The sequence below is a fragment of the Diabrotica virgifera genome, chromosome 2 (genome assembly GCF_917563875.1).
Source record: "Diabrotica virgifera virgifera chromosome 2, PGI_DIABVI_V3a".
In the NCBI taxonomy this organism is placed as follows: domain Eukaryota; kingdom Metazoa; phylum Arthropoda; class Insecta; order Coleoptera; family Chrysomelidae; genus Diabrotica; species Diabrotica virgifera.
The window spans coordinates 26,882,277-26,907,174 of record NC_065444.1 but is presented as its reverse complement, the minus strand read 5'-3'; the positions used below and the strand labels follow the sequence as shown (position 1 = coordinate 26,907,174).

Below are 24,898 nucleotides of genomic sequence, written 5' to 3'. Positions count from 1 at the left end.
CATAAGATGAACGTAAACCGTTATAATTTCGTAAACCGTAATTTGTACATAATTTTATGCAGCTTTCACAATAGACTTAAATTTTACGTAAAATTTAAGTCTATTGTGAACGCTGCATAAAATTATATACAAATTACGGTTTACGAAATTATAACGGTTTACGTTCATCTTATGGTTACGTCCATTGTGAACAAGCGCTTACACCGTAAACAGCCAAATTCGTGAACAGAAAGTCGTTTTCTTGAAAAAGTTTTTAACATTCTTTTACCAAACCGACAGAATAGAACAGAATAGAAAATGCATAATATAAACAAACCTATAGGCCCTCTATCCACTGCCGCCAAATTTCAATATTCTGATGTTGTGTCCCGGGGGCTATGCATAGACTTTTGACAAGATTATAGTTGACAGTTGACATTTACATTTATGATATCTTTTTGACAGTTCTTAGAAATTATTGACAACAAATATATCAATAATCAAATAAATGATCTTTTTTCAAAATATTAGTGATTAGTTAACACTAATGTCTGGCTACAAACGAGTTAGCTTTTATGAATTGTGTCGGTTATGCGCATCAAATACACAAAAAGAAAAGACACATATTTTCAACGAAGAAGGAAGAAAAATCCAACTTCAAGACAAAATTCAAGCTTGTTTGGCCTTAACAGCAAGTGCTTTTCATTTAATAAAGTACTCCCTACTTAATTTGTATCTTTGTAGGTTAATGAAGATGATTCTTTGCCAAAAGTTGTTTGTTCAAAATGTTTGCGAACTCTTGAAACCTGCTTTGGATTTAGACAAGAATGTGTTCGCTCTGAGTCTATGCTATCTACCTATTTTAAAAATTTCAGGTAAACCTATTGCAATACAAATAATAATACACAATATTATTCCATACACCAGTTCCAAAGAGTAAAAAGTCTAAATTTTATTGATTTGGAGTTAGGTAATGGAAAGTGCTTCAATAAGCAATATGTATAAGTTCCAAAGGTAACAACTCTAGAATAAGGGTCTGTGAAGATGTCATAAATATATTTTGCCATAAAATGGTACAGTGGAACCTCGATAAGTCGGCCCCCGATAACCCGGAAGTCTGGCTAACCCAGACCGATTTTCATCGGACAAACATTTCAACAATAAAAATGTATGTATTATATTAAAACATTTTATCTGCAGCCGCTTCTGGAATGTCTTAAAAATATCGAATTTCATTGATAAAACTTCCCTTCAATCATAATATAATATTTGAGAGATAATGGGTATCTGTGTAATTTGAACTATATGATAGTAAAAATGACTCGTGCACACGGCGGTGGCAGAGCGACATTCATTATCGCAAACAACAGGCACCTGTTATTCCTTTATTTATTTTCAACTGTCTTTTGAAAAATTGTTTTTTAAACAATGGTCTTTTAAACAATGAAAGAGTCACTGTTCTTAAATTACATAAGCAGACCAGACGAAATTATTGACACAACCAAACTGACTGAGTTTTTTACCTAGAAATTAATAATACTCTATATTGTCTATACTAAACTCTATACAACCATAGGTAACTGTGCATATATATTTCATATTATTTTGCTTATAAGGGACTTTATCTATAAGTATACCGTATTTTATTAATTTTTACCATGCTCTCCGGCTAACCCGGATCGGCCGCGGTCCCGATTAATCCGAGTTGTCGAGGTTCCACTGTAATTATTTTAGTTCCAAAGTGTAACAATTCTAGTTGTTTCCCTGTTTTCTCACAACTAATGATTTTTGACTTGTTACACTCTGGAACTGCCTCAATAAAAGGGAGGATTTTCATTTCCACTTTCAAAACTGCTACAAGAAGAAAGTTGCCTTGTTTTTGTGATGCACTTCAAAACAGGCAAGAGTATTCTGTATAATGCATGTATTATTGTCTCTTAGTTAGATAAATATACTTGAAATTTTAATACACTTGTTATTGAATATCACTGACGCATTGGCTACATTTGGACTACCTCAGCGCCTGACTGTAAGCACAAAGCGGCTTAGTGGTTGTATCCAGCGGAAATAGGGATCGCTTAGTAAATCTTACAGCAGCTGACTTCCAGTGAGTAGTCTGAATGCTACTGCTTAGTCAGCTATCCAGTCGCTGAGGTCGTCTGAACGCACTCAGTGTATGACTTGGTTGAATGTGATCTGTATTGATTTGTATGTGTATCTTAACTTTGATTCTCCATTGTCGAAGAGCTAATTATTCTGTATTCTTTCTAAATATAGTACTGTATACACTCTATAACGAACATGGGTATTGCAAGGTTTCACGTATAACAAGGTACAGTAGGTGTCCCATGAAATTCCTATTGAACTATAACACCTATAACGAAGTATATTTAGTTATAACGAGGGAAAATGAGATCTAAGATCATGTTTATTTATATGTTTTTGGGGCGGTGATAGCTATAAATAAATACCCCAGCTGCCTGTATAGAGAAATGCCTAAAATCTATATGCTTATCAAGGCCAGTGATCTAATAAACTCCACCGTATGTCAACTTCGTCCTGTTTATCCACTGACTCTTCTTCAAAGAGTCATTCAAACAATATTTAGCATCTTATATTGCTCGGAATGGCTTCACTATAGGAAGTTAATGATTTAGATAACTACATATTCATATGCACAATATTATTTTATTGTTGTCTGATAAAGCGAGATTGGCTTATAACAAGGTAATTAGTCTGTCATTTCAGTTCTAGTTATAAAGGGAGTCTACTGTATTAGCTTTGTTATAAAATCTTTAATTCTCTAGCTTTATTTTAATCTAAATCAAGTAGTCATTTTCATACTGAATGTTTTTCTCTTCTGTGTTTGTCTTTTTTGTCTCTACTTTAAGTATCAATAAGACTAGGGTAGAGTCATAGACCCTACATCAGTCACAGCTATATTCACTCTTAAAATTTTTGACATTCTAGCATGCTTACAGTATCTTAATACCAATAAAGGTCCTGGTTCAGATAGAATATAAAACTTTTTTTAAGGAATTGTGCATTCTCTTTATATATACCTCTGTGGCTTATTTTTACCCTTTCATTGCTGACGAAATATACCTAATGTGACCTAGATGCTCACTCGATTTTTCTCTACATTTACATTGTAGTGTTTTGGTTGAGATGGCTCTGAAATTGCTTCATCCATAATATGAATCTAAACTGACGTTATGAATATACTTTTATCTACATACTCAATAGAAATACAACTTGTTTCAGTCAAAATCAAACAAATATTAACCTCTAAACTAATGTTGTACATATCTGCATATGCTGCCTGAAAATGCGTACTCAGCAGTAGTAATGGTATGACATTCTTAGACATCATCACATCATCATTCAAAGGGTTAATAAATCTCTGACCTAAGGTCACTTTCCATCACAATAATTGAAGAGAGCTTTTATTAAGCCCAAACAAAAATCTGGTGATAAATCATTGATTTCTATTATTGTTCCATTATTGTTTCTACTTTTCCTAAAATGTTGAGGCTTTAGTGACAGTTAATCTCTTTTGACAGTTAATCTCATTTTTTGACAGTTAATCTGAAGAATCAGCTTCATACTGATCAACATGGTTTTTTGCCTGTTTGTTTTATTTTTACTAATCTACTATTTTACACTGTTTACAGTATAAATGCATTGGAAAAAAGTTCTCAGGTAAATTCCATTTATACTGACTTTGATCAGGTAGATCATTTCCATTATACTGGAATTTTTTGAAGTTCCTGGCGAACTTCTTTACTGGCTGAAAAGTTTCATGCAAGACTGAAGGGCTTTACTTCAACTAAATACTTTCCTAGCTTTCAAGTGCACCAAGATGCCCATTAGGGAACTCTTCTCTTTGCGGTTTTTGTTGATATGCTATCAGCTCCTGCCCAGTCTGTTAAGTCTTATTATTTATTTATTTTGCTTAACAGGCCATGTAGGCCCTGTATATACAATAAATATACAATATACAATAAATGAAATATACAATATTTGTTTATAAAAAAATACATTATATAAGTAAATATATATATAGTCCGGAAAGCCACTGCGCATCCGTTAGGAAAAATATTCTAATCCGGATTTTTTGCACAATCTTACTCAAAAAGGACTCCTTTTAACAAATTTGCATGTTGCCAGGACCAAAAGGTGGTCAAAAATTTTTTAAACGTTTTTTTTTTGTTTTTTTCCTAAAATTATTTTTTTTGCATGTAAAAAAGTTTTTTTAGGTTTTTTGGATGATTCCAAACAGAAAAGCTCTTTAGTGACTTTTCTCTAAAAATGATAGTTTTTGACATATAAGCGATTAAAAATTGAAAAATTGCGAAATCGGCCATTTTTAACCCTCAAAAACGATGTGAAAAACTGAAAATTTGAATGTTGCCAAAGTAGGTAGGTATTCTTTAAACATCGATTGATGAAATCCAGAAGAGTTTTTGCAATACAATATTCAAACCTCCTTTGTTTTTTAATTGTTAATCAAGCGTGCGCGACACTATTTTCTACCGACAGTATGGTGCAAATGAAAGGAATAAATTCGTTACTTCGTAAACCGGCGACTTTACGGAAAAATACCGAAACAGGTCGATTTTTATTTTTAAGTTATGATATTGTGGCATATATGGTATACTAGTGACGTCATCCGTCTGGGCGTGATGACGTAATCGAGGATTTTTTTAAATGAAAATAGGGGTCGTGTGGTAGCTCATTTGAAAGGTTCCTCAATTCTTTATTCAGTAATGTAAACATTTACATAATTATTTATACAGGGTGTCCTTCTACTTATTTTTTTGTCAAATAATTTAATTTAATAAAATTTTTTTGGACACCCTGTATAAATAATTATGTAATTGTTTCTATTAGTGAATAGAGAATTGAAAAACCTTTCAAATTAGCTAGCACATGACCCCTATTCTCATTTAAAAAAATCATTGATTACGTCACCACGTCCAGATGGATGACGTCACTAGTATACCATATATGCCACAATATCATAACTTAAAAATAAAGATCGACCTGTTTCGGGATTTTTCGTTAAAGTCCCCGGTTTATGAAATAACGAATTTATTCCTTTCATTTGCACCATACTGTCGGTGGAAAATAGTGTCGCGCACGCTTGATTAGCAATTAAAAAACAAAGGAGTTTTGAATATTGTATTACAAAAAACTCTTCGTGATTTCATCAATCGATGTTTAGAGAATATCTGCCTACCTTGGCAACATTCAAATTTTCAGTTTTTCACATAGTTTTCGAGGGTTAAAAATGGCCGATTTCGCAATTTTTCAATTTTTAATCGCTTATATGTCAAAAACTATCATTTTTAGAGAAAAGTCACTAAAGATCTTTTCTGTTTGGAATGATCCAAAAAACCTAAAAAAACTTTTTTCCATGCAAAAAAAATAATTTTAGGAAAAAAACAAAAAAAAACGTTTAAAAAATTTTTGACCACCTTTTGGTCCTGGCAACATGCAAATTTGTTAAAAGGAGTCCTTTTTGAGTAAGTTTGTGCAAAAAATCCGAATTAGAATATTTTTCCAAGCGGATGCGCAGTGGCTTTCTGGACTAATAGCTATCACTTTACAGTTCATGGCACATTCACATGGTACAATATACAATAAATGAAATATACAATATTTGTTTATAAAAAAATACATTATATAAGTAAATATATATAGCTATCACTTTACAGTTCATGGCACATTCTTGTGTTACAATTTCTCTTGCGCTCTTCTTACAACTCCTCTCCATTCTCTTCTGTCTAATACCTTGTTTCTCCAGTTATCTATTTTTAATTCAAGTAAATCTACTTGGACGTTGTCAAACCATCTTTTACGAGGTCTTCCCTTCCTTTTTTCCCGACTGGTTTCCTGTTCAAAATCATCCTGGTCATTCTATGATTTTCCAATCTTTGCACATGTCCCAGCCATCTTATTCTATGCGCTTTTATTATAGCGGTGATTTTTGGTTCCGTATACAGCTCTTCCAACTCTTTGTTTGTCCTTCTTCTCCATCCCATTTGTGTATTTATGCCTCCGTAAATTGATCGAAGAATTTTCCTCTCCCATCTTTCTTCATCTGCCTTTCTCAAAACCCATAATTCAGCTCCATATACAACCGTAGCTCTAATCACTATCTTGTAAATTCTTTCTTTTGTTTTTCTTGAAACAGACTTAGACTTCATTAGTGAAGTTAAGTTTCAAGAAGTTAAGTCATACAGTGTGTCCACGGATAGGGTGCCCAAGAGGAAAAACTTTTTTATTTTCAATTATAGCGAAAAATGTCATTCTTTATAAAAAGTTTTGCTTGTTCTAAAACCCCATAAAATGAAATAAAATTCAAGTTTTTCAAATTCTGCTTAATTTTATAGCCAATTTTATGTAAATCCCTATAAATTTTTGCACTAAGTTCGAGATTGTAACAATAATAACTTGGGAGAACAACCCTTTCGCTTCTCTGGATTATGAAGCCAGACTTTGTCGTTCTCCTTGAATCATCAAATTATTTATTAAAATAATAATTATTAATCCAATAATTTTAATAATGAAATTTATCACAAGATAAATTCTTAATTGAATGCTTAACATTGTCGAAAAAAATGACACTTTGCAAATTATTTAACGGAGTTGACAATTACTAAGCTACATTGTGGCTTGGCAACAGAGCCCCCGTAGCCGGGCGTGCAACGCGTGCGACGCACGCGGGCGTAACCCCAAAGGGGCGCCAAACCGAAGGTTTTGTAAATAAGAAATACTATTTATTTTAAATGAGACACCTAATCACTTTTTATATACAATTTTAATTATTTCATGAACAGCTAGAGAAATCTCAAAAATCAAATATTGTGTTACTACTGAAAAAATAATTATTCCCGTCCTGCAATGTTGAACTTACTCCGTCAAAAATATAAATATTACGATTTGTTGTTCCTTCATAATTTTTTTCTTTGAATTAGATTGAATTACGCTTGGCATACCATCCAATCGATTTTATGTTGTAAACTGAAGCGACACTCAAAATAGTCAAATAAACATCAAACCACACTCCTTGACGAGTAGAAACATAAATTAAAACCCATAAACGCAACTTAGCAGTTTTACTCCAACAAAAACACAACTTGCTGGATCAAGCAGTTTTACTGGTATAAAGTGAATCTTTTACTCGAATTTATGAAAATTACCCTTAAGTAAACAAATACTCTATGAATTATGATTATGTATTTGACTTGAGAATCTTTTCCCTTCTCGTCTATACGTTTATTAGGCACAAACATTATTTACTGTTACTGGTGAACGGGTGCTTTCCTGCAGTGAAAGGTTTAAAATTTTATTTTATATTGGCGTTAATAAAATTATTACCTACGACTAGGTATTATTGCAATATCCGTTGGATTTGTTCTGCCCTGATTTTAAACTGTTGTTTTCGTGTAAAAAATATTGGACAATCTTTTTTATTTGTTGTTATTTTAAGTGGTGTGGAAATTAAATTAATTTTGAAAATGGTAAGTATCATAATCATTGCATAGAATAATAGAGGAAAGGCTGTAAATATGGGCTGGTCTTGTAATATGGGCTAGGTGGGTTTCACAGCTATTCGTTGCAGATCTCTACATTTTGACTATTTCAAATGGTATTTGACGAAGTTAAACTATCACCGTAGCGATGGCACCACTGTGGTAGATATTTCCCAGTTTATAATAATTGTTTGTCGGTTGGTGCGAGTGTCAAAACTTTTTCGGGTAAGTTGATAAATTCCAGTATTTAAAAATAAACACGAATTTCAAAAAAAAGTCTGTGTCACGTTGAAGCTCTATTGTTAGTCTTTGATATATGCTAATGAGTTTTCTTCAAATTGTCTGCTTTTAGACATAACTTCTTTTGTTGTGCAAAGCAAGCGTGTTTACAATATGGGCTATGCCTCTGTTTTCATTATGGGCTAGTGGCCCATATTTAGAACAATGTAGCAATGTAGGCAAAACGAAGTAGGAAAAGGCAAAGAAAAAAGAAAAGGAAAAGGAATAAAAAAAGGAAAACGTAAGCAGCTTACCAAAGTCACAAAGAACCAAAAAAATAAATCGGTTTCTAGTAGCGAGGATGAGGAGGAATATGTGCCTGCAGATGATGAAAGCGATTACAATGAGTTTCCTTCCACACAGCCTCCACAAGACGCAGCTGACGTATCGTGTATGTTTTGCGAAGTACTTTTTTCAGAGGATAATCTTGGTGAAATATGGGTCAAGTGCTTCTGTTCCATTTGTGGGCACATAACGAGTGCGCTGGGGCCGAAAAAGAAGAATGTGTGTGTGACTTTTGCAAATAGTTTTAGCCTATGAGTTATTTAATGTATTTTTTGTATTTTAGATATTAAAATATATTTGTCACGCATTTATCTCATTTCACACAAATTTAAGACACATTTTTCGGGGTAGCCCATATTTAGGATCATTATTCAAACGGCGCAAAAGTACAATTTTTCATTATTTATACATTTAAAACAGTTGTATATTTTTTAATCAATTTGCACTTTGGGCAGGTTATAAGTAACTAAATGTAGGTATGCTTGCATACCTTTGGAAATAAAATAGAATTTTTATTCTTTTTTTACAAAGAAAAATAAAATGGGTAGCCCATATTTCCATCCTTTCCTCTAATAATTCATTTTAAATAGTTATAATCGGGTTTCCTCTAATAAAATCCACAATTTACAATTTATTTTGAAAAAAAAAAAGAAAATAATTAAGTCATTGTGTCTGCGTAACTTGGAACCATATGGGAAACTTTCTTTATTATTAATTTTACGGAAAAAATTTATTCTTCATAAAATGCTTGGTATATACCTAGTCTAAAAACTAAAATGGAACCAAATATAAAATTGTGTCAATCTGATGAGTATCAAAAATATGAATTTCGATCAAGAGTACTTTATAATTCACAATATCGAAAATTATTATTATAAAAAGTTGTTTGGAATTAATTAAAAACTATGTTTTAATATGCAATTACATCCTTTTAATTGAATTTTTTCCCCAAATTACAGATACCCAACGCCCTTTTCATTTAGTACGAATAATGCGATAACTCTTTTATTGTTATTGATTAATTAATTAATAATAATAAGAGAGTTGTCACATTATTTGTAATAACAGAAAAGGGCTAATTATTAATAATAAAAAAATCACATTATTTCTAATAAATGAAAAGGGCGTTGTTGAAAAGTACAGTTAATGTAGGATAAAAAGTTCTTTCTAAAAAACTTTGCCTGGTCTAAAATTTTTTCAATTTTTATGAGATATATGTAAAAAAAATATGAGTTTCGATCAAAAGTAAAGTATCCTTTTAGTACCTTTCTAGATCACAATATTTTAGGCCTTTAGAACACAAGAGATATAAGTAACAAGTTTTGAGAGAACAATGTTCAAAGTTTTAGACAAATTTAAAAAATCTAGGTATAGTCAGTTCGCTAAACTCAGTCACAACTGGCTAGTGATTCTAGTAGGTAATTTTTTTGTTTATTGCCATGGCAAAATTACTAACTATTTAGTAATTATTAACTATTTAGTAATTATTTTTTTGCAAATTTTACTAAATAGGCACAATTATTTACTAAAATCACTAGTCAGTTGTGTCTGAGTTTAGTGAACCGACTATAGGAACTACTTAGCATGTTTTCAATGACATGTCATTTTTGATTGTTAGTTTATGTAGAAAGTTTGAAGCCACCATGTTTTGTAAGTGTTTGGGAGTCCATTTTTGTATTTACAATCTGATTTTATAAAATTGTCACTTATACCCCTTGTGTTCTAAGGGCCTCATTTCAATTAGAAGGATGTAATTGCATATAGAAACATAGTTTTTAATGCTGAACAACTTTTCATAATAACTTTTCAATATTGTGAAAACTAAACGTACTTTGCTCTTGACTGAAATTCATATTTTTTTACATACCTCGTATAAGATTCATAAAATGTGATATTTGATGGTTGCATTCTGAGTTCTAGACAATGCAGAACTTTTTATGAAGAATAACTTTTTCTCGTAAAAGTATAATAAAACAGTTTCCCATATGGTTCGTAGTTATGTAGACACCCTGTATAAAATTTGTTTGAAAACTTTGAAATGACAAAATATTATTATTTATTTACTTAAATGTATATTTTTAATTTAATATGCAGGTGCTTCATTAATGTTGCAAAAAAATTTAAGGAGAAAGGCGCAAAATGTCGCCTGTCAAAATTTTCAATGTGTTTTAAATGTATTAATTTTTTTCGAATCCTGAGAAAATTAATAAGTTTTTTAAAAAAATTTAAACGCAGAATCAAAGATAACACGTTATTGCCGAGGGCCGACAGTCCCTTAAAATAAATAAAAAGTTTCTTTTGAATTAAATATTTGCAATTATTAAAAATCACACTAAATTTTCTCTTTTATTTTCACCCCTGTAACTTATTAAAATAAACATTATAGAAGTTTTCAGGGACTTTCGGCCTCAGTAAAAATGTAGTCTTTCATTCTGCGTTTTAATTTTTCAAAAATATTTATTAGTTTTATATAGTAGATTTAAAGGGCGCTAAAATATGTCCCGCACGCGGGCGCCAATCGGCCTTGCGGGGGCCCTGCTTGGCAACACTAGATTATTGTTACGATTTCGAACTTAGTGCAAAAATTTATAGGGATATACATAAAATTGGCTATAAAATTAAGCAGGATTTGAAAAACTTGAATTTTATTTCGTTTTATGGGGTTTTAGAACAAGCAAAACTTTTTATCAAGAATGACATTTTTCGCAAAAATTGAAAATAAAAAAAGAATGTGTGTGTACTTTGTACGCACGTAAGAAGTTATACTTCTATTATATAATTTTAACGAAGTAATTGTATTCTATTTAAATATTAAACTAACTTTCTTATCTACCACTTTCAAAAAATTGTTATTAAAACAACTAAAAAAAAAAATGAATCGTAGAGGATTGGAACCCGGGACGTTTCGAACTCTGACCGAACGCTCAACAACTAGACAACCGAGGTCATGTGATTGACACGTACGTTTCGGATATAATTATGAGTGCAGCTGATCTCACTACTACCAACTTTGTTAAATATCGAAACAGTAATTTCACTTTTATTTAATAATGGTACGGTAAACAATCCTCATTTTTTAATATGTTATTCCTTACAAAAATACCTTTAATTTAAGCACAAATAATTAAAAATCGTAAATTTGGGTCAAAAGTTATTAACTTTTTAAGAATACCCATAAGAGCCCATGTTAAAACTTAACTTTAACCCTTAATAGTAATTAAACGGCACGGTAAAACATTTTTTAAAGAAGTAAACTATAACATACTAAAATTTCATGCAAATCCTTAATTCTTTGCCGAAGGTGTAGAACGTCATTAAACTTGTGATATTTTGAAAATTGATCAAATTATTTTAATTTTGAATTGAAATGATTTAAGTGCACATCAACAATAAATTGAACAAGAAATTGACAAAGTTATTCAAGGCCAAATTTGACGAGTACAAAATGTATGGTTTGTAAAAGAAAATGAAGGAATTTGATGAAATAGAACAATTGGATATGTTTTATTTTGCCAAATTTCTTTATTTTCTTTTTATTCACGGCAAAATTGGATGTAGAATTGTGTTTTGTATAAGCCAAATTTGACCTTGAATAACTTGTTGTCAATTTCTTATTCAATTATTGTTGATGTAAAGTGGACTTTAGAATTGAAAAAAAAATACAACAAAACATATAGTAAGAAAACAATATATTAGGTGAATATTGATGGTAATCAAATTATATAAATAAAAGTATTACATTATTACATACTATGTATTTTGGCAGATCAAACAGGTAGGTTTATACCCATGATACATTAACAATTATTACGTACCTGTTGCTTTTAAAAACTATTTAAAAGTCACCACAATATTATAAACTGTTTTGTTTCTGTCCTCACAACAATAAAACTAATATATTATACATTTGTTTACCTTTACCTTTTCCTCCAAACCACAGCTGTCCTACAGCTGCCATATTGGATAATTTTTGACATGTCATTTGAACATCCAATCAGAACAAAGTTATAATGCGCGTATGCGCCTGGGCGATGCGTATGCGCCTGGTTTTAACATATAAAAATTCACCCTCATCGCGCGTAAAGAAGTATAACTTCAAAAAAGTTTTTCTTCTTGGGCACCATAACCGTGGACACACTATATATTGATATCTTAAAATTATTTCATATTGTTCAAGACTATTCTGATTGTATTGTGTTACAGCAAGCATTGGACAGTTTTGTGAACTGATGTGTTAAGAGTAAACAGTAGCGCGTCATCAATATTTTTGTGTTTCGAAAGTTCTGTGAACTTTCAACAGTGAGGCAACAGTGCGTCGGTAATTTGACACTGACAGTGACATTTATACTATCAAAAATAATAATTATTTATACTTATAAGCGCGCTAAATGTTGCCAAATCAGTCACGTTCGATTTCTTGATATAGAAAATCGATTTTTAGTAGATCCAAAATGACACAAAATCTAGGCAAGGGATAAAAAAAGTTTATTTGAAGAAAATGTATTTTTTGTTCTTCTTAATAGTTCAGGAACCGAAGCTTTTCACCTCGCAATTTTTACAGAATGGATCGATTTGCTTGAAAATTTGAGAATAAGTACTGGATAGTCCAAGGATCAAAATCTATATGATTCCGAAAGGCGCTTTTACCATGGGGGTGGTTGCCACCCCATCTAGGGGGTGAAATTTTTTTATTATATTTTGACCGCAAAATTTGATAAAAGCATTCATTGTAAGCAAAAACTGTTCTGTACATTTTTTTGATAAAATTAATAGTGTTCGATTTATTCGCTATCGAAAGTGTTAGTTTTGTATAGAAAAAATCAATGTTTTCGATATTACGATTCACTCAATTTTTGCCGTAGAAATTTTTTTTATACAAAGTTCTTGGGAATTAAATAACCTTCAATTTTATATTGAAACATTTTTTCTTTTTCGTATTTCTGACGCTAATCATTCTATTCTGAAGAAAATGGCATTTTTTTCCAAACTACAAAAATTGGTTATTCGTTTTTAACTCCAGTTTTTTTAAAGCTAATCATTCTAAGCCAGTCAAACTTCTAGAATCTATTTATAATAAATAAATAAATAAATAACAGTAAATAAGGCTAATGACCAAAAACACCGCTAACTTACATTATTATGCTTCCAATTGGATTTCTTCTTTTTTTTTTTCAAAAAAATATATTGATTTTTTAACCGTAACTTTTTTATTTTTATCTTAGAAAGTTTGATAAAAATATAATTTTATATGTTTTTACAAGGCCTATAAGCCTATTAATATTAAATCTTTTTAAAATCGTCAGTCGCAAAAAGAGGTGACTTTGAAAGGGTTGGTAAAGGTGGTTTTTGCCTGTTATTACAAGTTTTAATTGTCAATAGCTCACTCAATTTTTGCCGTAGAAAAATTTTTTGTAAACCAGGTTCTTGGGAATTATATAAGCTACAATTTCATATTTAAACATTTTTTTGTATCTCTGATGATAATTTTGCTATTCTGAAGAAGAGGCCATTTTTTTCAAACTACAAAAATTCGTTATTCGCTTTTAACTCCATTTTTTTTTAAACTAATCATTCTAAGCCGGCCAAACTTCTAGAACCTATTAATAATACATAGTAAAAAAGACCAAATAAGGTTAATGGCTAATTTTAATTTGGGTGGTGATTAGAGGGTTGCTTGCGATCACTTTTTCGCTGAAAAGAATGGGGACTGACATTATTTTCATTATAAGTCACTTAATTTTTGACCTAGAGACTTTTTTTTTATTTCTGGTGATAGATATTTTTAAGTGCTTTAAATTAGTTTGAACAAGTTTTTCTCGAAAAATGCATAGTTTTCCCGTCTTTTGACTTTGGAACTACAAGATTTAGCATTTAACGAAGAAGAGCCAACATATAATAAAGTATAACTCGATTACTATTGGTTCTAAAGAAAATTTAAAAAATTGGTTTTGTTTATTTTTTCAAAAGGTACATTTTTGTTAAGTAAGGTTGTTTTGATAAACGAAAACTTTTGGAGTTATTAGCAGAAAACTTATTAAAAACATTGATTTTTTCGATATAAAATTAACAGTTTCGACAGCGAATAAATCGAAAACTATCAATTTTATCAAAAAAATGTATAGAACATTTTTTGCTTAGAATGAACGTTTTTACCAACTTTTGCGATTAAAGTATAACAAAAAATTTCCACCCCCGAGATGGGGTGGCAACCACCCCCATGGTAAAAGCGCCTTTCGGGCTCATATAGATTTTGATCCTTGGACTATCCACTACTTATTCTCAAATTTTCAAGCAAATCGATCCATTCTGTAAAAATTGCGAGGTTTTGTCCTATTTTAAGCTTCATTACTTGGACTATAATGGCGGTACAGGCTCCTTTTTGCAGTATTTTATTTAGTGATAGAGTAATTTCCACATACCAACATATTTCTCAAATTAGGCTCTGTCCCGCCATTCTTCAATATATTACGAATATGTCTGCCAAATATCTCGACAAAATATTCAAAATTACAGCCGCAATCAGCCTCATAATAACAAATTAATTATTAATGGTGAAAAATGTCAGATGATCCAGTTATATCGATTTCATGAGCCTATAGTATTTAATTATAATTTGGATAATATTTCAATTAGATTTCAATTTCAATAGAGTCAATAATGTCACAGATCTAGGTGTGGTTTTTCAGAGAAATTTGTCCTTTATCTGCATATAGATGTTATATTATGCAACAATGCTATTAGACCAGGACGCATCTGTAAAAATATTAGTACATTTGGATGTTGAGAGGTGACTCATATTTTTTTACAGAAATTGCTTGAAAATAACTCAAATAATAATATTTGAGTTATCCTCCCTCTCAAAAAGGTCCGGAACATTGTTTAAATAATCAAAATGTCAAAAAATTAAGGAAAAATTCGATTTTTTTCTTCGTTTTTTGATTATAACTTTAAAAGTATTCATTTTCGAGAAAAGTTGTACTGACATAAAAGTTGCATAATTAAATTTCCTACAATATAGAATTACTTAAAAATTTAAAAAATAGTCACCCTTGTTGCAAAATAGCAATAATTGCGAAAAAAACATACAAAAACAAGTATTCGCATTTTACGTTTTTTAACCGTTTATGCTACACGTACGACCCTCATATTCCACCCAAAAAAACTTTATGATACAGTAAAACAATACTGTAAATTTAATTAAGATCAGTTCAATAGATTTTGGAAAATAAATTTTGCAATCCAGCTTTCGTAAAAAAAATTCATTTTTTCAAAATGTTACAGGACTGAAAATAAAGCAGATAGCAAGTTGAAATTTTTTTTGCTTATATGTAGAAGTCTACGGTACCTTTCATTTGCAATTTTGCAAAATTAAAATCGATTAACACCACGGCGTCAGGATTTTTTTTTAAATAAACATTAATTATTGGTGCTACGCGCAGGACAGCGGATAGTTTGCTCTGATTGGGCATTCCAATGACCTTTGATAATGATTGATACATTTTAATTTTTATTACATTTCGATATAAATAAATAAATTTGTTTATTGCAAAATAAAAACACATACTCTATCCTTTAAAATAACACTTTTATTAGCAAAAACTTTCTTTGTTCATATATTTTAACTTAAAAAATAAAAGTTTATTATTTTTAAACATATGCAATTGTTTAAACAATATTTCACAAACAATAATAAAATTAGTTTGATTTTTGTGGAATTAAAATATTAAATACAACAAAATATAGAGTAAGAAAATAATATATTAGATAACCATTGGAAGAAATTTTTGTGGAAATCCACTTGTGTGAATCGAACACCGCTGTCCTGCGCGTAACACCAAAAATTATTGTTTATTTAAAAAATTTCCTGACGCCGTGGTAATTAATCGATTTTAATTTTGCAAATTGCAAATGAAAGGTACAGTACACTTCGATAAGCAAAAAAAAATTTCAACCTGCTATCTGCTTTATTTTCAGTCCTGTAACATTTTGAAAAAATCAATTTTTTTACGAAAGCTGGATTGCAAAATTTATTTTGCAAAATCTATTAAACCGATCTTAATGAAATTTACAGTATTGTTTTACTGTATCATAAAGTTTTTCTGAGTGAAATATGAAGGTCCTAAGTGTAGCATAAATGGTTGAAAAACGTAAAATGCGAATACTTGTTTTTGTATGGTTTTTTTCGCAATTATTGATATTTTGCAACTAAAATAACTATTTTTTAAGTTTTAAACCAATTTTATATTGTAGGAAATTTAATTACGCAACTTTTATGTCAGTACAACTTTTCTCGGAAATGAATACTTTTAAAGTTATAATCAAAAAACGAAGAAAAAAATCGAATTTTTCCTTAATTTTTTGACATTTTGATTATTTAAACAATGTTCCGGACCTTTTTGAGAGGGAGGATAACTCAAATATTATTATTTGATTTATTTTCAAGCAATTTCTGCAAAAACATTTGAGTCACCTCTCAACGTCCATCTCAAAACATATGCGCCCTGGACTATATGAAATAGCTTGGTTTCAATAAGAAACATACCAGAAATTTTCGTAGGATTGCATTTTTAATCATTTCACTTCACTTGGCATGGATCTATGCCAGCCTGAGTGTTCAGACAGTGCACATGGCATGCATCTGTGACACATGCACATTCAAACTTTCATTGCCAGTAGAGAGTGAGCACCTGGGCATGTCTTAAAAAAATGTAGCAGCGCAAGGGTTAACAACTCTATACTTTTCTCTTGTCAGCTCCCAACTTGAAAATTCAACTGTGATCTGGTTTCCCTTTACTTAAGCATGCACAAGGAAACACATTTTAAGAAAAACTTACTGGTGCAATCACATTTTTTAAAAGTGGTAATAAAACTTATGAAATTTAAAACTTAATTATTTCTTAATTTTAGGTATACGGACGACTTTAAGAAGTCAGGTAAAGTCTACATTAAGGACATAAAATCATCACCAGTCATACAATCAGTCCTTGCTCCTATTCCACCTGTACCAACGACACATATTCAGGCTGCACCCCAAAGTATTGCTGTTAATAAGGCTCCGCAAAACATAGAACAAGTACCTTTTTATACATTACAACTTCCAGCTATCGTTTCGAATCCAAATATAGTTAATAAGGCACAAAAATGTACAGAACCCCAAAAAACAACCCAGAACCAATTCGCTTATAACCTGAATCTTCTTAATACGACTAGTATCAAAGCTAATTTACCAAAGACAGAAATTCTCAGTAATGTAGTGGTCAATTCGCATGGCGAAGTTTTGAATATATCACATTTGGGCGAATTCGAAGCTATTTTAAACCAAGAAAATTCGATGAAAATAAAAAATAAGCAAATAAAACGTAAAGACACTAATAGTGTTCAAAACACTGTCGTTCAAATAGATTTAACCGAGTCTGATAACTCTGAGTTTGATACAGAAGCTAAATTTGATAAGTTGCCTCACATTAAGAGCACTCATAATCATGATAAGTATTCATATCCCAATAAAGTAGAAGAAAAACCTCCAAACGAGACTGTTATCTTTCCTATTTCAGAATATAGTCAATCTTTTAACAATTTTAATTCCGCTAATGTAGTATACTCTCAACCTAATCTAAGTTTGATAACCACTAGTTCTACGAATACGAATGTTATATCGAATACTTCCGCTGCCCTAGATAACCCTTCTTTAAATTTAATCAATCAAAATTTGCAAGAAATTACTCCACCGTCTTATACGAACGTGATTTCAACACATGTACCGCCCGAAATTGAAAACAGTAAGACAGATATGGACCAAAACGATCATATTAGTGAAACGGTAAATACTGCACAATTGAATAGTTCGACAGTTCCTGTAAAAACTCATGTCTGTGAAATATGTCAAAGGGCATTTAAAAGAAAGGAACATCTATATCAGCATGTCAAATTGCACACAGGGTTTAGACCTTATATCTGCGAACATTGCAACAAGGCGTTTATGAGAAAAGAACATCTACTCAGACACAGTTCTTTACATTCTGGCCAGAAAAATTTTGTTTGTACTATTTGTGATAAGAGTTTCTCGAGAAACGATAATTTATTAAAGCATAAGAAAACTCATGATAAACAGGCTAGTTATACTTGTGAAATATGTCAAAAACAATTCGTAATGAAGCACTATTTCAATGCTCATAAGCTGACACATGACAAATATTTCGTATCTACCGTTTGGGGGCTTTTAAAGACGTAGTATGAGTTCAAAAGTAGAGCGTAAGCAAAAATACAAATGGTTACTGCCATGATTTTTATTGTTTAATTTCAACTGTATTATGACTGATAATTTATTAATTGATATAAAGACATGATAAAATTTTTACTCCCATTATATGGGAGTATGGTACTATTAAAATTTTATTTATTTATTTATTTTACAAAGCTCATCAGGCCTTAAAGGCCTAGAGCTAAAATACAATTAACATATTACTTATATTACAAAACTTGTATCAAGTGGGATGCTCCTTGCCTGTTGACTTACTATTTTCCTCCATTCATCCGTATTTGTTGCTTTTTGTTCCCAACCACCAATAGGGAACTTGCACATTTTTTTATTACATAATAATGTTCAGTTTTGTATAAAAATGAGATTTCCAAAATTTCACGCTTCAAAAACTCATAATAATTTAGAAGTACAAATTTAAAGTCTTCTGTATTTTAAAATAGTTCAAACGACCCGTGACGTCACATAGTTTAACTATATGGTTCCGTTTATGGTTATATTTAGGTATATTCTTCTTATTTTTCTTTAGTTTATTGGCCTCCACCTACTTGGGTATTTGGCCAGCTCGTCGTCGTGGAATAAAGGAAAAATATTTATATTCTAATGACATTTATCGTATGTCATTGTAATAATATATACCAGTTTGTTGAGATTGGAGTTTGATACAGTTTTTGAAGGAAAGGAAAGAAGGTTTACTGTAGAAAATAAAACCATTTTGTAAAAGTACAAGTTTTCTATGAATAGTTCAAACGATCAAAAACACTTGTAACGTCACATAACTGTATTTTCTACTGACGTTTATAATGTCTAATTTAAAATTATATACAATTTTGTTTACACTGTTGGTGTATAATGTAAACACATAACCCGATGACATCACGACGCGTTTTGGGCTGGCTGGTATAATTTGAATTTTTAATCGTCTTTAGGGGCCAAACGAAAGACAAACAAAACTTTTTTATCTTTGATACTATCATAACATTCATTAAAATAGGACGGCTGCGTTGGATGGGACATGTAGAAAGAATGGAAGAAGGCGAAATACCAAACAAAATATTCAAACAGATGCCAGTAGGAAAAAGAACAAGAGGAAGACCGAAGCTGAGATATTTAGAACAAATAGAAAATGATATAATAACCTTAAAAATAAAAAATTGGAGAAAAAAAGCACGAAACAGATCAGAATGGAGAAGAATCCTGGAAGAGGCCAAGACCCAGAAGGGGTTGTCGAGCCAGGGATGATGATGATGACATGTTTTAAATTATGTTCTGTTGTGATTTATAACATTTTTTTCGAATTTAAAATTTTTTTATGCAAGTTCCCTATTCCCTGTTTCCACGTCATTCGTGAAGTATTGCCAATATTATTTTTTTATGTTTCAAATTCCTGAATTATTGATCTTACAAATAATATGGTAAAAAATGAGGGATACCGGATAACTTAAAAAATAGACTTGGTAAATATGATTTCTATTGAGGCAGGCCTCTGTAGAAACATCTTCCGCAACATTTGTCGAATCTTTTACTAATATTAGGCGGAATAAATGTTATTTTTATGAATTCCTGTTATTGGAGTATTTCAAAATAGTGTGCAGATTCGATTTTCTTGCTTAATAAAAATATACCATAACTCTATTTGAGAGTTGTACACTTTTTTCTTGTTTTGTCATAGTATCATACGACTGTATACAGGTAGAAGCGAAAAAATCACTACATTTTGTTATGATTAGATGATTGGTTGGTTATATTATGGTTATATGATTATAGACCTTTTTGTAAAGTAATAATTTTCATGCAGTAACCAACTGGTATTATTAGTTTTTTTTTTTTTGAAGTTTACAGCTTGATCTCTTTAGATTGTATCCGTTTATAAATATAAAGACAAAACCTACTTTTAATTGGGTATTTGCCTTACATAAAAATAGAAGCTATAGCAGGAAAACTTACTACACTGTTTGATCACTTACTACACTCATATGTTGATACCAATACCATACTGTTTTTTTTTTAATAATGTCTGATATTGATGTACGTACAGTGCACAGATTCTAAAGGTGCCGGTGGGGGATGGCGTCTATGCTGCGCAGTATTATAGTCGATGTATGAGAGAAAGTATTCGAAATAATGAAATAACAAATTTCAATATTTCATTATTTCGAATACTTTCTCTCTCATACACCGACTCTAATACTGCGCATAGACGCCATCCCCCACCGGCACCTTTAGAATCTGCGCACTAGTCAGTTTACATTTATTTTATTTTTTAATTTTTTACAAAAAAAAAACAGGAAACAAAAGGAAAATAAAGATGTAAAACGAAGAATATTAATAAGAAGAAAAAGAAACATATTATGATAAAAAGAATTCTACATATTAATCATTTTCCTCTTTCCTTCCGTACTTTATTTCATATATTATATTAAACAGTAAGCGCCACGCTACTAGACACATGAGTAGGTACCTAATTGCTATGCTTATGGGCTAATCCGGTCCGTTCTCAGATGCGACTTTCATGTTTGTCATGTTACTGTCAAGAAACTATTCAAAATAATTATTTTTCCATACAAAAAATACATTCATTAATAGTATTGTTACTCTGCTTTAAAATAACTTTCAAACACCAAAAATATTACAATACTTTAAAACTTTTACAACTTTAACACAATGACAACTTTAAACGTCAAATACAGCTGATCTATTAACTGTCCACTTTCTATGTTAATCAGCCGTGTGATGGATGACCGAAGTTATCGTTAACGTAAAGTTATCCTGTAGTTAAGTTATAATCCTCGAATTGGTGTGATGTATCATATTTAACTTAACTACTTGCGTTATTTCTTGACAGTTCTTGAATTATCTGATATATCAACTGTCACTTTATAACTCGACGTTAAACCTCAAGTTATGAGATAACTCTGTAGTTATGTAAGGTTAGGTTCATCTTTTGACTTGTTTTTAGACAGAAATCAAGTGAATTTAGAAGCTAATAATTTAATAATTAAGAATAGAAGGGTAATGCCAAGTAATACAATTTTAAAAATTATACAAAAATCAAATCGAGAGATATAAGTTGAAATTTTATTTTAAGTACCTACTGAGCTTTCTGTCCAGAGTTGCCAGATGATATTTGTATAAATCCCCCATTTAGAAACTGAAATTCCCTCAAATTGAAGCTCAAATACCCCAAATTCAAATTTTTGCCGCATTTTAATAAATTAGTAGTCAAATGAAGAGAACAGTAAACCAAAATTATACTACTTATCAACGAGGGCCCTGGAAATAATTCATAGTTCCTATCGCCTTCGATTATATGGGAGTAGAATATACAGTTCTATGTACATTCGCAAATTTAATTTACCATGACCCCTTAAAATCCCCCATAATTTTCTGCCCCCAAAAAATCCCACTAAAACTTCTGCTTAGAAAAATTTCAAAATTGTGGGAAAATACACCAATCTGGCAACCCTGTGGCCCCATCGACGGTGGTCGACGACGTACCCATCCTGTAGCATGTTCCGAACAATCTCTTGCACTCACTCCAACTTGTACTATTTCTATATAAGGTTCTCTTTGTTATTTCGAACTTTGTTCCTCAAAAGTTATTTCTAATATAACGTTGAAGAAATAACTATCTCATAACGGTGACGGATACATCACACCGAGTTTTACCCAAATAGTTATGGGATCGTTATTTCTGAGAGTTATCTTAACTTTAACTCAAACGTTAAAGATAACTTCGGTCATCCATTACACGGCTGAATATTCGGTTTCTATATATTTTCTGACGTTCTTAACGCCACTAGACATGAAAGTAAACAGTGCAACAAGTGAACGGTCCAAGACTGTATTAGCTCAATGTTCCCGTTTGTCTAGTAGCGAGGCGGTTACTGTATATTAACCATATTGTTCTCTCTGGTAAATGCATAAAAATAAAAAGAAGTGATTATCGTATTTGCATATTTTTATGTAAGTCAAATCCCACTAAACCTCAAATCTGTATAACAGAGAGATATTTTTTGTGATCATTATCTTTGTAACAGTTTATATCAAGTTTGCAGATAATTTTAACACGATAACACCATTAAAATTTGCTGATATGACCAAGGTATTATAAAGAAGTATTTTTTATTTTAAACTAACATACAATTCAGCTGACAACGAGTACAAAATTAATATTTGGAGAGAGAATAATGACTAAAATTAATACGTTTAGAAATAATTAATGTTTAGTATATTTTAAAAAATTAACATAATTGGCATCTGCCGATCCAGGACTTTTAAATAAGAGCAGTTATTCATCATGTTTATTGCCAGTTAGAAAAATGTGAAATAGTAGAGTATTCCATAAAAGTAACGTTTTTGTTGTAAGATATTGTTTTTTTAACCCTTAGTTGCCGGATTAAAATAATACAAAAACCTGTAATTTTCTGATGAAATCTCTTCAAAAGTAGGTGCATACATTCAAAAAAAGTATAATTTTCTTCAAAACCTTCAACGCAAAAAATCAGATGCGGTACTTAAAGTATCATCAGACTGTATAGAGTAAACTAAGGGTTCAATTAAAAAGGATTATGCCTTGTTTTTAAACCAGGAGGAGTAAACTAAAAAGACAGATTCACACCCAAGAAAGTCACTAGAAAAATCAGTAAGCATATCTTCTTTCTTGGTTGATCTTGTCGGCCTTGGACGTTAATCCATTAATATTATATTATACTAATACGTCGCTAAATAGTTCTAAAAACAACTGTTTTTTTTTATATAAAAGCAGACTAAAAATCTGAAAATCTAAAAGAATAACTCAGGAAACACAAAAAATCTTCGATATATCGGAGATCCGATATAACTTAATTTACCTATGAAATGCCAATAGTGTGAAAATTTCATAAATGTCAATAATGTCAAAATTTCATAACAGTGGAGTAAACTTGCCTGCGGTTGAACCAATTACAAACAAGCATTACGGCGCGGTAAATTTGAATTACTCCTTCTGGCTTAAAAACAGAGCATAGTATAACCTGTGATGACATTTGATGTTAATGACAGTGTGGCTACAATAATTTTACTTTGTTAAATTGGTATTTAAGAGAGTGTAATTTGTCCAACTAAATACCTACTGTTTTTTTTATATTATATCGAACTGATAAAGCATACATCATGAATACTCATATGTCTATATTTTATGTATTACGGTATTGGTGACCAAGTTTTCTACTCTATTGTTTTCAAAGTACAAGGCTTTGGCTGCTTTTAATGCTTTCTTTAACAGTTGTTGGATTTAGAAGAGATCTGTAGTTACCATCAATTGAATTTCATTAAATAAACAAGGGTTTTTCAACAGTCTTTCAAATGATTACTTTTCAGGTTGTCAAACCACCTACTCGGTCCCCGAATTCTAGCGTTTTCCCCTTTATTATCAGTTCCTGAAGGCATATCTCCATAGCATAATTTCTGCTTGAAAGATAGTAGCGTGATTACCTACGCTTTCACTAAGGCTTAACCTTGGTTTCCCTCTGTATATTCCAGGTTCAACTCCTTCACCAGTTTTAGAACTGTCAGTATATATACCAGCATTGATTTGTCATTATAACATTCGTTTTATTCGACTACCATTCGTCCCTTCCTGGAAAAAGGACAGTAAACGGCCTTTCGAAATTATATTTAGTTTGCCTTGCATCTGGTACCATTTCTAACTCTTTTTTTTATGAGGTGAGAATCTTCTAAAGACTTCTGGGAAGGTGTCCGAGGTGTGTTGGATTCAACTCTCTACGCCTAACCGTAGCGAGCCGCCTACCAACTAAACTCACCCCCTCTTTCTCTAACTGGCGGGCCAGGAACCGACCTTAGCGGGCATAGCTCTGACCCACCAGCTTTGCTCGTCACCCCCATCTAGCACTCTCTGCGTGCGCTCTGTGACTGTCATGGCAACCCGGCCTCGCCACCCCATCCACGCATGCAGCCAGCCAGAGTCCGTAAAGCAACCGACTTATCTGCATGATAATGGGTGAGAGGGCGCGACCACGTAATCATTCCATCCACCGTAAACTGGCAAAGAATTACTAGACAGTAGACCGTCAGTAAGAACTTTCATTCTCCACCCCCAGTAGGAGTGGCCAATTCATCTATACACGCACAACAGAATATATAAACACATATGGAAAACGGAACATCTAACATTTACTGACACTAGGATTAAAATTTTTTATGTTAAAGGACTCCGCCCCGGCAGAAGTGGGAGCTGTATATTGGCTACCCACCCCGGTCGGCGCGGACAACACATGTTCAAAAGAAATACAAACGGATTATCTTTGTTGGAGTCTCCTCTCTCTTTCTTCCTTATGCTTCATCATTTCGGTGACAAATCCAATGATCAAGTCAAAAACATTTTTTCATTTGTAATGGCTTTGTGCATTAATTCTTGGGGCTCACCCAGACCATTTCTAACTCTGGGTGATCACCCAGACCATTTCTAACTCTGGGTGATGTTTTTAATTTTCTCCCCAGACTTGTTCATGGTATCCTTTTGCCCTGCTTCCTGGAATCTTATCCGCCTTCTGTA

General features: G+C 31.6%; 1 protein-coding gene across 1 annotated transcript; it reads left to right on the top strand.

The window, feature by feature from the left end:
- The first annotated feature begins 441 nt into the window (after nt 1-441).
- On the top strand, nt 442-23,487 carry LOC126879993 (zinc finger and BTB domain-containing protein 14). The gene is made up of 3 exons (XM_050643491.1): nt 442-670; nt 724-854; nt 16,992-23,487. Exons 1-3 carry the CDS (start codon nt 527-529, stop codon nt 18,313-18,315), a joined length of 1,599 nt encoding a protein of 532 aa, XP_050499448.1. The 5' UTR covers nt 442-526; the 3' UTR covers nt 18,316-23,487.
- The last annotated feature ends 1,411 nt before the right edge of the window (nt 23,488-24,898 follow it).

Bases quoted from the DNA above. Each gene is read 5' to 3' on its own strand.
- LOC126879993 (XM_050643491.1), top strand. From the start codon at position 527: ATGTCTGGCTACAAACGAGTTAGCTTTTATGAATTGTGTCGGTTATGC. The intron at 671-723 runs GCAAGTGCTTTT...GTATCTTTGTAG, and splicing joins AAGCTTGTTTGGCCTTAACA to GTTAATGAAGATGATTCTTT. The intron at 855-16,991 runs GTAAACCTATTG...TCTTAATTTTAG, and splicing joins ACCTATTTTAAAAATTTCAG to GTATACGGACGACTTTAAGA.